Raw genomic sequence first — 16,705 nt, forward strand, 5'->3', positions numbered from 1 at the left:
ATATGAAAATCTTGCCAATACACATAAAGTATCAATATAAAATTTACTGGTAACTGATATTCTACTGATTCGATATAATTGCATGTGTTCCTTGAAGTGCATGAAAGGTTCACGACTTCCTTAATAAATGTATATAACCAAGCAAAAAAGAAACTGTGTATTTTGACATTAACCTTGCAAAAGCAGGGGATATCAATTGTACGTGGTTTAAGTCATAAGTCATGGCAACTATTTTTTTTCTCGCGAACAGGGGACAATACGAAAAATCTAAGATATACGTTTGAAAGTGTATGGAATGTACTTTCGAAAGAAGTCACCAGATGGTGTATGTGAACAATGGTGGGGTAGTAAGCACGCACGCAAGTTCAGTCGGTGAGTGACAGCGTTCGAAAATGGAGGTCATGAAGCAGGAGCAACGTTCGTACGTTAAAATAACAGTTCTCCACGGCAGAAATGGACGGGAATGCCATACAGAGCTACGGGAAGCTGTGGGTGTGCATGCCATGCCATGCCGTATCGAACAGTGGCGAGGTGGGTGGAGGCCTTCAAATGGGGCAGAGTGTTAACTGCCGATCTGCCTCATAATAAAACACTGTTCTCCAATATCCTGTGTTCTGCCTCTTCCCTACGACAGTCTCCTGCATCCAGACTTCATCTGGTGGCTTCATTCGAAGGTACATTCCATACACTTTAAAACGTACATCTTAGATTTTTTGTGTTGTCCCCTGTTTGCGAGAAAAAAAATAGTTGCCATGACTTATGACTTAACCCTCGTATGTTCATATCCTTAAAAACAATAACAAAATGGAAGAATTTTGCACTGAATTGCATACTATTCATAGATTGATTGATTGATTGATTTAGTTTATTTTACTTCGCGTTTTGTGCCTCTTGGCTAATTTGCGAAGATGGGGATGAGTGATGAAATGATGAAATTGATGAATGGACATTCACAAACAACCAAGCCCGACCGGGATTCGAACCCGGGACCCTTGGCGTCGCAGCACGATGTGCTAACCACTCAGCCACAGGGTCGGGCATACTATACTATTCATAGAAATAATACACATGTAAAACTATAGGTTATCTAACCGATATGCCTATACATATAGAGTACAGATTAATCTGTTGAACCCTTAATTTTTACATTACTTGAAAATTGCATTCTGTGAAAATAACTTAAAACAATGCATTTGTTGACAAAAGTGATGCCTTTCTTTATTAACCACTACAATAACAATTGCTCTGTAGATCTCCTGAATGTGGCCCAGAATTTCGATTAATATACAAAACTAGATGTTCAAGATACCCAATGCCAACCTCCCTTGCACATAGTAAACCCAGAAATTTCTAGACTGGCAAGGCTCTGGCATCCGGACTCACAGCCAGTATAATCTTTCCTCTGTGGAGCTTGCGTTGTGTCATCTATAAATGTTTGTGATCCATCTAATCGTATCATCATCTTTGATTGATTAGCCAAAAGTGGCAGAAAAGAAAAGTAAAATAAATCAAAACAACCAGTCAATCTACAATCAGGATCAATTTATCCAGAGTATATAAATTATACATTTATATCCAGAAAAATAATTTTAAAATAGCAGAATTATACAGTGAGCTACTGGTTATTTTTAGAAATATTAGTGTGGTAAATTATCAAAAGGTTTGCCCCAAAAAATGATACAATAGTATGCTTACGGACAATGTATCAATTAATCTGTTCTCTCCTTACACTTCACGTAATTAATAAATTACAAATGAGATGATTTTCTTACCAATACAGCACTGATATAAAAACTTACCAATATCAGGTGATTGCTATCGATTTTGAAATAAAAACCACATTCATGTTGAGGGGAATAAACAACGCGGTTGATGATATATATATAACTACATATTTAGATATTTACTTTACAAAAACAGAACATAAGAATTATATGTACATATAGTGACCACAATAACAAGAAAATGGTAGAATTTTGCCACATATTTAGGCCATTTATAGATAAATCACATTGTTAAAAATATTGGTAGTTTTACCGATACACTAGATATATATCCAGATTAATCTGTCGTATTTCTAGAATAAATTACTGATAATATTACATAGGCCTTGAAGGTGTGCCTCAATCAATTCTGATTTAATAGTTAAATGGCACTACATACACATTGAATTTGGCATGGTACTTTTACAGTACTGCTCTTCATAATTACAATGGATGCAATTAACGAAAAGGTGGGTAAGAAGATAGGAGAGGTAGAGATGAAGGTCCTGTTGTTTGCTGATGACTTAGTAATAAGGGGAAACAGGGAAGAAGAAGTACAGAGACAGCTTGATAGTTTAAATGAGGAAATCAGAAGAGAAGGAAGGAAATTTGTGCAGAAAAGAGTGAGGTGCTAAGAAAAAGAAACAGAGCTAGAAATGAACCAAGAATAAGATGGACACGGAAGAGTTGAGGGTAGTGGAGAGCTTCAAATATCTAGGAAGCATAACTGAGAGGTAAACAAAAGGGGACAACTGGGTGGTGGACTATATCAAAGCATTCGAAGATTTAATATGGAACAGGGATCTACCTATGAAATGCAAGAAGGTAATATATAAAACATACTATGTGCCAATAATTACATACGGAGCAGACTTGGACAATGACAGAGAGAAACAAAAGAAGGATGAAATTTTAAGGAGTATATTGGGAAGACTAGAAGGGATAGAATAAGGAATGAGGAGATCCGACAGACAGTGGGTGTGGTGAAACTTCAGGACAGGATAGGTCAGGAACAGATGACATGGTTTGGACACATGAAGAGGATGGATGCAGAAAGACTACCACTAAGAGCTTACCATGCACAAGGAGTGGGAATAAGGCCAAGGGGAAGACCAAGATGTAGGTGGTAAGAGCAGATAGTGGGGAGTGTTAGGAGAATAGGACAAGATTGGAATATCGTGGAAAGAGAGGAGTGGTGGAAAACCAGGAAAAATGGAGAGGCTTGACTTCTATGCTGACCCAGCCAGAGGCAGGAAACTGCAAATGATGATGATGATGATGATGACTTTTACAGGTTGACTGGGGTGGAATAAAGGAAAAAATAAAGATACTATCAGCAATACAAACCTTTCAATGGAGCTCGGAAGAGTTCAGATTCATCTTCATCGTCAAATAACCCTACTCTCTGCCTGATTGGGTAAAATCCATACTTATCTTCTCTATTTCGCCTCTGGCACAGAATATATATACCTAATGCACTGACCAGGATCAGTAAGCAAACTCCACCTGAAATGGAAGGTAAACAGATTTAATATTATATACTTTGTTTCTTGATTGTCACTTAAAAAATAAGTAGAGCTGAGTCAATACCAATGCCGATGGATTGGTTTGAAGTTATTTACCGATACTGGCTGATCCACTTCTAGTATTTTAGTCTATCTTGGGATGCCCAAAATTGCTACATGGCACATTCATATAATTTAATTATCTTGGAAATTATGCAAAATTCAAAGTTTTCATTTTATGGATTTTGCATGAAAAATTGGATTATGAGATTGCATAAATGGTATTTTAATATTCAGATGCAATTATTATTGAATATTTTAACGTAAAACTCTTGGTAAATTGATGCATGTGATGGGAGTGAATGTACTTAACCGTTAATATTAATCAATATTTTTAAAGAATTTTAATTGTTACAATTTTCAAGCATTGGTATCACTGTTGGTATGGGAGTTTGAAGTTATTTACCGATACTGGCTGATCCACTTCTAGTATTTTAGTCTATCTTGGGATGCCCAAAATTGCTACATGGCACATTCGTATAATTTAATTATCTTGGAAATTATGCAAAATTCGAAGTTTTTATTTTATGGATATTGCATGAAAAATTGGATTATGAGATTGCATAAATGGAATTTTAATATTCAGATGCAATTATTATTGAATATTCTAACATAAAACTCTTGGTAAATTGATGCATGTGATGGGTGAAGGTTAACATTAATCAATATTTTTAAAGAATTTTAATTGTTACAATTTTCAAGCATTGGTATCACTGTTGGTATGGGAGAATTGACACCGAATCGACAAGCGACAGCCTGTCATGCCGCTATGGTATGTAACGTTACTGGTAATTCGCATGTGCTGCATGTCACTTCGGTGTGAATTCTCCCTAAGAGTATTGGCATTGATATGGAATCAGTTGACAGTGGTATTTGCTTAGCCCAAAAAAAAAAAAGGTATTATATTTTGTGAACTTTTGACAAACATACATGTTTCTTCAGTACAATTGTTATATTTTCTCAATGTTTTGATGCTATATAACTTCTGGAAACAATACAACTTCATGTAAGGAGTTAGGAAACAAAAACCATTAGAACAGTTATATTGTTACATTAAATTTTATAGTATTGTATTTTTTTTTTGGATCTTTTTTTCCTTTGCATAATTGATTGATTGATTGAGTTGGTGTTTTGAGTCCACTTTGTGCAGAGTAAGGCTAATTGGTACTGGGCCTACAGTTTAAAGTGGGATCCGAACCACTATGTGCCTTTACAGGGAATCGAACCCGGGAGTCCTTGATTACAAGGCTATCACGCAACCACTGCGCCATTGGGGAAGCACTTTCCTTTGCATAAGAACTTTTGCTATTAGTAAGTAAAATTTATGAAGAATTCTGATTTAATTTCTGTCGTCAATAAATACACACAATTCCTAGAACTTATTGGGAATGCTTACCTGCTATGAACACAAACAGATTTCTTGGGAGACCCATTACGCTTTCGTTCCTTTGCAGCCTGAACATAACCTGGTTGGATTTCCCATACACAACGCTAACAAGCTTTGTAGTAGGGAAAAATCCATCAGCTTTGACTGTGACTGTGTTCTCGCCTGGAGGAAGGAGCCTCCAGTATGCTCCAGAGTCCTTCCCCTTCACAGAATGGCTGCTTCCCTGGAGAACTATTTGAGCATTCGATACAGGTCTGTTATTGCTGTCTACCACATATCCTGAAAGAGAGAGAGTAGAAAATTATGCACAAGTCTTCCTGAATATCTTTCAACACAATTATTCAAATTTGGTGGCTCAGCAAAGGTCTGAAATTGAGACTCTGGCTAGAGGCACATATTTTTGGTAAATAAAAAAGCAAAGTTTGGTACAAAAACGGAGTCAATTTCAGGTTCAAAAGCAGTAAATAAAATAAAATTTCGGTGTTATAGCGGTGAAAAATTGGATGAAAAGTGGTATATAAAAAGTTATTTTAGTTTTAAAATTGTGAATATAATCCTAAATTTGATTTAAAAACTACACTTATTCCACAGAATTAACATTTCACTTCTAATAGCACATTTATGTAGTTATCAGAGTATTAAGTTTATTTCTGTGTAAAGGAGTCCATTTTTGCTTCTCCAATATTAACAGCAGAATTACTCAATTTTCTGGGAATTGCATAACTCTCAGGATAATTCAGACCTTGGAAGGTGTCGCGTCGGTGAATAAACCCTGAATTTCGTGTTTAAGAGTTAATTTCACTTTTTGCAGTTCATTTCGCATTATTTCGTGACAAAACATGGTCACAAAATGCATCTCACACCTTTCAAAAACATGAAAAATTAACACTACAATGTGTTTCTTCAAATTTCGTTTTTTTTTGTCAAATTGGCATATTAATTGCTGTATTCTGTTTGTCAGACTTTTATGATTTTCCAGTTTGTTTGTTTTAAGCCAAAGTCCCGCACTGTGGCCATGCAGTTTAAGGTGTCATGGTTTGGATTCCAGCTACGGGACGTGCACAGGTTTGTCTCCTGGGGGAAGCGTAACAACATTTCTCCCGAGATTTCTGCCTGTGTATGGGACCGATGGCAACCCACCATTGTGAGGAAATTGGGGAGCTACGTATGAGTAGTTTAACCTGGTCACGGAAACCTACAACTGGCATTCGTCGTGCTGATCACACATCACTACGTAACTGGTTGGATGGTTATGGCAGTCGGTAGGTAGGTCCTGGCCCTCACAGGCTGTTGCGTCACGGGTTATTATTTTATTTAATAACATGCTTGACTGCCAAAGAGAGTGGAGGGTGGCAATACATGCTATAAAAAATGCAATTTCCACACAGCTCGGGTATAATTAAAGAAATAATCTTACCTGAAATTCCTTTTGTTATGTGATTTATCATAGCAAGCAGAGATTTCCTGTGATCATGCCATATTTTAGATAACCGTGACTTCGGAGGTGCTGAACAGCAGTCTACATACACACCGATTTGGAGAGTGCTGGTGTTCAGGTATGTGTAATCCTGATAACAAAAAAATCATTTAGACACAATCTGTAACATTGACCTCAAAGTCTGCCTAGTGAAAACAAAATCACACATAACAGAATACATTTAAATATATGTATTTGAATAAATCAAACAATGTCATAAGATCTCTCTATCTCTCATACACACACACACACACACACAGACAGATACACATTATTTCCAATGATTCATTGGACATTTCCATTTTGAAATAACCATTCGTTACAACATACCATATGCTAGGGTGACCAACTCTTCTGTATTTCCTGGAATCTCCTGTATTAGAGCTTATTTTTTGGATCCTCCCAGCTCCCGTATTGATATTTCATTTCTCCCGTATATTTCATGAACAATCAAGATCACAAAAATTTCAATTCATTCCGAGTTAACGAGCCATACAAGACTTCAAGTCTACTGCAAAATCTTGCACGTTTAACCTTTGGCTGGGGGGAGGGAGAGTGATGTCATACCTTGCATTAGTTGATTGATGCTTGCAGCAGCAGTTGTCATATACCTATGGGTTAGGACTAAGGAACATGCAAATATGTAAATTTTTATTCTCTATTTTGATCAGTGTGTTGCATAAAGACATTTGCTGGAGTGATCTAAGAATGTACAAAATTTGTCGCGACTAAATCTCCCATAAATTCAATGCCGAAAGTTGGAAATCTTCCTTAAATTCATTCCGGAAAGTTGGTCAGCCTACCGTTATGACATCATTTCCTCACAATTCATATCAACAACCACATAATATACACCTCTGTGTTCAAATCTGGCCTCACTTCTTAATACATTTAGCCATCTTTAATTCTGACAGAACCTTCACATTTGTCTCACAAAATTACTACCAAAATGCCTTCACTTTGTATCAAAGTTAAGGAATCTAATAATGAGAAAACATGAAATAGAAATTCCACTCTAGATATTTGTCTGCCTTTGACATTATCTTCTGATTATAAGCTTTTGTTCATCAGGTAGTGGGTTAGAGATATTTCCTATCCCATAACTCTAGGCATCTTACTTTCAAAGATAAGAAATCAGATATACAAATAAGGAACTTATTCCTGTTGCATGGGTGTATTCAAGCAACAACTGGACCAAAATTAAGTCCAAATCTAGCATTGTTACTACGTGCTAACAAAAGTGACTGTTCCTTCACCTGAATCACGTATTAATGAGTTGTTTTGTTATTTATACAGTAATTTGATGGTTTATAGTATAACAAATGGGCACATAATAATATTACACTGGACTAGATCACTTTCTTTTAGCCAAAAAGGAAAGAAAAAAATAGATGACATTGTTAGCTGGGATCCACAGGGTGATAAAAAGAAGTTACCATTATTCAAACTTTCCTCATAGGAGAGGGTAAATGAAGAAAGAACAGATGAAAAGTCAATCACTTACCATCATACTTCCATTATGTAGTCTCCAACTCCCACCATTAACAATACCATTTTCAAAAACTTCCCTCGTTCTCCCTGGACAATTTGGACGACCATTTTTCATTGTTGGATGGTTATCAACATATGTGCCTGCCATTACTCGGAAGAGCTGGAGAGCGAAAAAAAAAGTATATTCTATTCAGAATCTTAATAGACAATGCCAAAACGAGATGTACAAATACTTTATACATTGAAGTTATTACTCAGGTTTAGATTGAATCTAAAGTAAATGATTATTCATGTCTTACCTGAGAATTAGGATGAATAAAGTGAAAAGTTTTGTAGACGCCAATAAAAAAATCGAACATTTTTCACTTTGAAAAAACTGCATATTTAGACTTGCAAAATATAGTTTCAAATATGATCACTGGTAATACTTTTTCCCAGTTTGTGCATCCCAAACAGTACATTAACGTTAAATAAAATAAATCCAACCATATCAAACATTACATAATAGAATGACTGGCATTTTCCCAGAGTTCAATTTTCCTGGAAATTATGCAAAATGCATAATTTTTATAAATTTTGTGCCCGAAGTGCATCACTGTACATACTGGTTTTACATTTCTGAAATAAAAACTTACACTGTGTGTTTTTCTGTTATAAGTGATTCTAAGAATATTTTAAATCAAAACTCTTACAAATTGAAATGTTAGTTTCAATGTAATACTTCGAAAAAAACACTCATAAATATTATGAGCAATTTTAACCACTTGCCTGATCAACCCGAGTTAACTCGGAATTTGTTTTTGCTTTACATTTTATTTACCCGAGTTATCTCATTATAATCGTGCAACTGCAGTGCACTTTTCTGCCTACCCGGACAGACTCGTTTGAACTTTAAAAGGTGTTAATTCCATTTTGGCCACTAGATGAAAGGTGTAGATACCTTGATGCCATCTACTGGATTCCCACGACACTACGCAGTTGTCACCTTTCCAGTGGTAATTGTGGTCGTTGTGCGAGTGTAGTGCCAAAACTTACAGAGCGTTTTTGTGTTGTGAATACATTCTGTTCATGTTTTAGTGTGTTCCATCGTGTGAAGAACGACAAGATGAGTGACAACAAGCTTAGACAACAGTATAGAGGAGGAGGGGGAGGAAATGGACATGAGTGGAAGTGATACAACAGTGGACAGTGTGTGTACTGACGAGACAGATACAGATAGTTGTGGTGGTGTACAGTCGCCTTCCAAAATCTTTGCTTTGGTATATGATTTGTTGGGAAAGGGTTACTGTTTGACAATGGACAATTATTATAACTCACCACAACTTGCAGATCTGTTCATTTCGAAAAAGACTGATGTATTTGGAACACTGAAATGCAGTAGGAAAGATCTACCACAGGCTCTAAGAACAGCCAAATTGAAGAAAGGTAAATAAGAAGGGTTGCAATGTGGCAAAGTGACAGTCATGAAATGGAAAGATAAGAAGGATGTGATATTGTTGTTAACCATCCATTCTGTTGAAATGATGACTGTAACACAACGTCACAAAGAAAAAATTAAACCACGAGTGGTGGTCGATTACAACGACAAAATGGGTGGTGTTGATCAGAATCTTGCTTCGTACGCCACACCAACGAAGCATGGCAAAAAGTATTATAAAAAGATTTTTTTTCATCTGTTGGATCTCTCTCTTTGGAATTCAACATTAAAATGTGAAGACATTTTATTTTCCACAGTTTATATGCTATTTTGAAACATTTGTAGTACTTTCCATGTATGTACGAGTTAACTCGGGTTAATAATTATGGAGGTCTTTTGAATAGTTTGGTAACTTTATTTGACCCCAAAAATAGAATTTCATTACTGTTCCTTAATTGCCGATATCAGTACATTACAAACACACAATAAAAAAATGTGTAAAATATGGACCACTTTTGGGAAAATAATGTGTCAGGCAAGTGGTTAAGATGATATAGCATTCAAATTTTGGAACAAAACTGTTTCAGTTTAGCCATTATTCTAGTAATGCTGTAGCACTACATGGACTGATTATGAAAATTTAACCTGATACCAACATAAAATTTACCAAGATAGACATAAAATTGCTAATGTTCCATGAGAATGTGATTCCAGATTTGGAAAAAGAAACTACATATATTGACACTTACTTTATAAAATCAGGGTACATGAATCATAGCTTTACCGATTGTTTGCATAAGCTGAAACCTAGAGAATACTGACTAATCTGTCTTATTGCAACTATAATTCAAGGCATTCTCAAGAAACATTACAAAGATTAATTATTTCATAAACATGAACTCTGCATACCTCTTCTTCTTCTGTTGCATACCGATTCCCACTGGATTCAAGACCGTATTCACCATCAAATGGAATTGTAACATGTACCGAGCCAGCATGTAGAAGAACAGACAAGATGAACTCATTTTCTTTCAACCATTTCATTAGCGCTTGTGTTTCAGGCTGAGTTGGCAACTTCTTTGTTCCGTTACCTACAAGATAATAAACAACAAACATGACAAATTTACTAACCTGATTAATGAAATTGTTCAGACATGCTGTCAATTAAGAACTAATCTTGAAATGTAAAGAAAAAAAGGACCAAAACAAAGGTACCAAGTTGTATCTAGAGCATGTAACAGCAATATTGTAGAATCTAATAACCTGAACAAAGTAATCTCATGAGAAAAATGTTAGAAGAAAGGAAATAATTATTCCTCTTGTAGTCTACGGTTATTACAAGCATAAAAACACAGTTTTTCGTTGTGACGTTTCAGGAGAACACATGCTCCCTTCATCAGACTTATTTTTAGTTTGATTAAAGATACATTTATAACAATGGTTAATTTTCTTTTTAACAAAAAAGAGTCAGTTATACAATGGATGTTGTCAATGTTACATTGTTGTAATATAGCAACTTAACTGTGAAACCTACTGTGGGATTTGAAATTCTCTGGAATGCGCCTCCATCAGGGATTGAACCTGGGACCCCTCAATTACAAGGCTACTGCTTACTTTTTACTATCTTATTGAAACAGACATAATATTTACAGATACCAATAACTGATTTCCTGACCCAATAAAAATGGCAACTATTCCATAAACACTCCAAGTGATTTATTCAACACCTTGAATAACACAGTCCAATATGAAAGTTTTCCTTCTATCAGTAAGGTATAGATGTAAAATTTTGAATGGTCCACAAACAAACTTGAATGACTGATTCACTTCTTTAATTAATGCAGGTAAACAATGAGTGTCATTTTGAAAAAAGAAACTGCATATCTAGACATTTACATTACAAAACCCAGGTATACGAATTATACATTTGAATCATAAAATATATGAACAAAATGGTGGAACTCATTATGAATGAGCAAATTACTCGCATAAAATGGTACTTACATTTTATGAGTATGTTATTTGCAAAACAACTTCGAAGTTTTGGACCTGAAGAAGAGAACAGTAGATTCTCGAAATGTCATTTTGCAAATAACATACTCATAAAACGTAAGTACCATTTTCTTTGTTTTGAATATTTTTAAAATGTGTGTTATATTAAAATGGTGGAATGTTGCACAAAGTTGTAAGTTACTTAGGGATACATTAGACCTGTACCAATATGCATATATCAGATGGTACTGATAAGAGTAACAATATATCTGTCCCATGTTCATTCAAAGGAAATTATGTAAGGATTTAACCTGACCGTGCGTCTCCAAGTGCAAGATCAGACAAGGAAAATGTATAGCTTTTATGAGGCTATCCAATCTAACCCCTTCAAAAACAGAAACTTTCTACAACAGAGATGTAACAGAGGAATTGTTTTCAGGATAGCCCCATAAAAGCTATACATTTTCCTTGTCTGATCTTGCACTTGGAGACGCACGGTCAGGTTAAATCCTTACATAATTTCCTGTCATACCATGTTAAGAATAGCACTCCCAAAAACAATATTATCAAAGAAGATGTAAGGTCAGTTCTCTATAAATTCTATAAATTGTAAATTTGATTATTTGAGATTTCCATTCAAGTGTTACTTCAAAAGGATTCTGATGATGACTTACTTGGGAAGTCCTTGTCAAGGTCCACTTGGTTGTGATTATATCTTCCGTCCATTCCTCCGCAGACTCCGCGAACTGCCTTTTTGAACCCATCTGGATTGGCCACAGGCAGCACGTGCAGGGAAACTGAATCAATCAGCTGAGTAATTTCAGAGTCTTTACCGTAACGAGTTATCATGTACTTGATAAGCTGAAGCAGTAATTCCGAACCTATGACTTCGTCCCCATGCAAACCTCCAACGAAGCTCATTGATGGATAATCTGTCATTGATGATCTGCTCTGATTTCCAATTTCAACAACATAAATATCGTTTCCTTCTACAGAATGTCCAATTCTGAAACAAAAAAAATGCATGGTTATATATTCTAGCGAGATGCTTCACATTAGTGGTAGCATGCATTGGAAGACTGACAGCAAATTTGTCACTGAAAGTTCCTGGTTAGCAGTCCTACATATGGATGTTCCTTTGTGAGGGTACCTTCAACAATTTCATCTAATCATTATTTATCATCATAATTAGCTAGAACTGTTGTCATTGCCGTCACAGTCATCATCGTTGTCATTGCCGTCAAGTGGCAAAACAAAATTCGAGACATCCCAGATTTTCTAGGACCATTTTTCAAATTTCATGGTGCACACTATTACATGATTTTTTTTCACCTATTCAAGCAGCTCCGGTGCCCACCTAGCATCGTATAAAGTGGGCATCTGGAGGAAACTGAGGGGTAAAGGCATTCAGGGGTATGGTGCTGATCACATCACCCCCCTCCCCTTCGGCCGTGATCAAGAAAGTGTGGGGCCCTAAATCCACACCCTCTTCATGGCTTGGTGCAAAGCACAGGGGGACACTTTACTTTACACAATTTATTCCCCTTATACTTCAGAACATATACTGTAGTAATAATAATGATGATGAGCCCTTGCCTCAGAGGTGATGAAATGTGTGTGTGAATGGACAATCATCATAAAATTATTGTATTGTAATCTCTGGTATGTAGTTCTTTCAAGTTCTTAAAATACTAAAAAGGAGTTTTCATGTTGAAAGTATCTGTTGTTTTACCACAACTGTTTAGAATTTCGCAGTTACAAAGTTTTCACAAAATGCACCATAAAAGCTATTCAGATAAGGCATAACTTAACCACATGCTATCATTTCACCAAGTAATAAAGACCAGTTTTGGCATGTACTTCTTTTGTTTTCTAGCTTTCACCATATCATGTGGCTTCCTCAGCAGATAGGACAAGAATAAAGGGTAAAGTACAGAGTTGCCAGCCAGACATGGAGTAGGAAGGACTGACACAGCAATTATATTTTTATCGTCTTTTTACTTTTTAACCTTAACTTACCTTCAAATGTCTTAAATCTTGATTATTCTTGTCCTATCTCCTGAGGAAGCCACATGATATGGTGAAAGCTATAGAACAAAGTAAGTACATGCCAAAACTGGTTTTCATTACTTAGGAAAAGCTATTCATATTTGGGAAATGAGAGATGCAGTAATAAATAATTACAGAGAAAATTAGTACTCACGGTTTCCGCAAAGCTGTTTTATTTTGTTCTATTAATTTCAGTGGTCACTGCCACCACCCTCGTTGGAACTTGTTGCGTTGTTGCAGACAGTGGCCACCGAAATTAATAGAACAAACTTTAAAAACAGCTTTGCGGAAACCGTGAGTACTAAGTTTCTCTGTAATTATTAATAAAGGCTAACGAGTAAAATTGAAATAACTTACCTATGTAACTTGGAAATGCTTGGGTACTGGCCAGTTATTGTTTCTAAGAAGTCTTCTGTTTCTCCATAGCTGTGATAGTCTATATCTGGCTCATTGATTTTATCCAGCACAATGGTGGTATGTGTTATTTGATTCTCGTGAACTTCAACATGAACAGACTTCTCATCGTAGCCTTCACATATCACCTTTAACATAGAAAAGACAAATGAAGTTAGGTCATTTCAGAAAATGAAGTGTAAGAGGTGAAAAATTCACAGGCATTATATCCTTATTTCCGAAAGTTAAACAAAAAATAGCATCTTTCACATTTAATACAGTACAGAGTTGGGTTGTTCTCAAAAAAGAATTATGGGGTTTTAAGTAGGGTTGCGCCAATGTCAGTTGCCAACACTGATGTTGAAACTCTTGTCAACGTTTGCTTGAGTCCACTTTATGCAGTAAACATTCCACTGCATTTATATCCATCAATTTACCAGTTTTGCTTGAAAGTATGTAATAATTACCTCAGAATATTAAAACAGCTGTTGCTTAATCACAAAATTCATTTTTAACGCTTTAAGTGAGGATAGCGTATATATATGCCATCCACAGTGTGCTGCTGCAATGCGGAAAGTGTACATATACATTTTGTGTTTGCTTCGACTGCAGGTGGCGAATATATTCACCCACATGTTGAGAACATAACAATTACATTAGGTGAGATAATGCTAGCTGTAGTAAAAACAAATACAGTAGCAGAAGAGAAAGAAGACAAAAAGAAGAAGAAAGATAATATTAGTCAACGTAAGAAAAGTTGTCTGCTCGTGTGAAATAGAAAACCAAAATATGGCTGAAAGAAGTATTTTGTGCGACACAGACATTGTGTTGCACTTGTTTCAAACACTTCCACACCAGAAAGCTTTATTCTGCATGAACCTGAAGTACAGGGTGTCCGGGCTAGAGGCATACAAAAATAACTGCTGATAATATGAAAACTACTCCTTATATTGTCTCGTAATGGTGTCAGTCGATAGACCATCGACCCAAGATTTCAGTAATAGTGTTGTTGAGCCACGCATGCGCAGAAACAGCATGAGAACAGCTCTCAATAAGATGGGCTGCTAACCTTGGCAGTCATGATGTAGACGCCAGTGTGTCAAGTGCAGTGCATGTTATGGTTGGCTGGGTTGAAATCATTAAGGATGTTCTGTACAAGAGGAAAATTCACGATTTGGGTGATTTGAGACACGCTGAAGCGGTTGCGGTAATAACTCCTCAAATGCTGGTCAACACTTAAGTATCGTTTGGATATATGTTGAGCTACAAATTTTGAGGTGTACCAGCATATATAAAAACTTTCTGAGTTACTTTGTACAAAACCGGGAAAAGAAAGTTAGTACACTTTACAGATGCTAATATATAAGTGTGTATATTTTTGTATACCTGTAGCCTGGACACCCTGTATTTACATGTTGATGAGCTATGTATAATTGTATTTGTGTATTATTGTATTATTTACATTTCTCATGGAATATGAAAGCAAATCTATAAAAAAGAATACTGCATAAAAGAAGAAAGCATGCAAATACTGATGTTTTATTTGAGTTAATTTAGTTCAACAGAATTCTACTAAAAAAACTAAATTTTCCAATAGCAATTTGTTCACAAAATTCCACACTTAAGGGGTTAAAAACAATATTGGTGCAAAATAAATGAAAACCTTGAATTTTGCTTAAGCTGCAGGATAATTAGACTTCCCGAAAGTGCTGTGTGGCATTTTTTTCATGCCTCATGAAACATCCAAACTCCGGAAAAGTATTGACCGGTATTGGTGACTAAATTAACTGATACTTTCTGAAACAGATATCACTGTATCAGCCAATAGATCTGCATTCCTTTCAGCCCAGCCCCATTCATTATATTTTTGAAATCCTTTAAAATTTCACACACCTTACTCCTTTCTAATATATATGAATACTGCTTCTGTACCTACGAGGGCATTATTAATGTCCAAACATAATTTCTTTATATCCTATTTATCTTTAGCATCCTGGAAACAGCATTGCATTTTAATTAAATAATCATAAACATCACAATCGGTTCCAAAAATCATCCTAGACTTCTCCAAGACACTGGAAACCAAATTTAATTTTCGGATTACCAGTGTAGCAGAAAGTTAGCACCATTTCCCAGATTTCACAGTTCCCCATATTTTAAGTTATTTAGATGCAGTTGTAAAAATTCTGACATCTCCATAGTTGATTCAGAAGGACAATCATGCCTATATATAAAAATGTATCTTATACTGTACAATTGCATATTGTGTAAGTACAGATATATTGTGAGAAAAAAATATTTTGCAGCAATATGATGTACTAAAAGAATCTGAATACATAAGCAATGACTTAAAACAGACTCAATTTCGGGTTCAAAAGCGGTAAATAAAATGAAATTTCGGTGTTATAGCGGTAAAAAAGCAGCATACAAAATGACATTTTGGTTTTAGAAATGTAAATATAATCCCAAATTTGATTTAAAAACTACACTTACTACACAAAATAAACATATCCTTTCTAATAGCACATTAAATCATTACCAAAATATCAAGTTTATTCCTGCATAAAGGGATCCATTTTTGCTTCTCAAATATTTACAGCAGAATTAATAAATTTTCCGTGAATTGCATAACTCACAGGATAATTCTGACTTCAGAAAGTGTCGCGTCGGTATATAAATGGTAAATTTCGTGTTTAAGAGTATATTTCGCATTATTTCGTGACAAGACAGGGTAGGAAAATGCACCTCACACCTTTCAAAAACATGAAAAATTAACATTACGATGTGTTATTTTGCATTTCATGTTTTCGTCAAAAACGAAATATGCATGCCTCTAGCAATGACACTTCTTTCAATTTCTAGACAAGAAAATATAAACTCACATGTACAAGATATGATCCAACAGGTAAACTTGCACTGAAATAAGCCAAATTCTTTGAAACTTTCAGAGGCTTACGAAAATCTTGTAGATGAACAGTAGCATCACGGACAGCATTGCCTTTTTCATCCTTGACTTGCCCCTTGATACCTGGGGAAAAGAAACAGAAAATCATAAATAAACTGAAATGTAATTTAATGAACTGTAGATGGACAGGTAGGACATTTACGCCAATTGATAAATCATGATATCAAATTGCATATGTTCAAAGACCTTCAATGGTTCATTCACCC

General features: G+C 35.5%; 1 protein-coding gene across 2 annotated transcripts in view; it reads right to left on the reverse strand.

Moving 5' to 3' along the window:
* The window catches only part of LOC145992185 (carboxypeptidase D-like), a 66,335-nt gene that overhangs the window by 11,491 nt on the left and 38,139 nt on the right, over positions 1-16,705 (reverse strand). For both annotated transcript variants that reach the window (XM_083128505.1, XM_083128506.1), the window contains exons 19-26: positions 16,417-16,562; positions 13,499-13,683; positions 11,767-12,098; positions 10,010-10,191; positions 7,697-7,843; positions 6,133-6,283; positions 4,725-4,994; positions 3,111-3,269 (exon numbers count right to left, since the gene is read on the reverse strand). In XM_083128505.1, the coding sequence (XP_082984631.1) occupies positions 3,111-3,269; positions 4,725-4,994; positions 6,133-6,283; positions 7,697-7,843; positions 10,010-10,191; positions 11,767-12,098; positions 13,499-13,683; positions 16,417-16,562 (1,572 nt within the window). The remainder of the gene's footprint in view (positions 1-3,110; positions 3,270-4,724; positions 4,995-6,132; positions 6,284-7,696; positions 7,844-10,009; positions 10,192-11,766; positions 12,099-13,498; positions 13,684-16,416; positions 16,563-16,705) is intronic.

Source organism: Lepisma saccharinum, chromosome 9, assembly GCF_977018435.1.
Source record: "Lepisma saccharinum chromosome 9, izLepSacc3.1, whole genome shotgun sequence".
NCBI classification, from domain to species: domain Eukaryota; kingdom Metazoa; phylum Arthropoda; class Insecta; order Zygentoma; family Lepismatidae; genus Lepisma; species Lepisma saccharinum.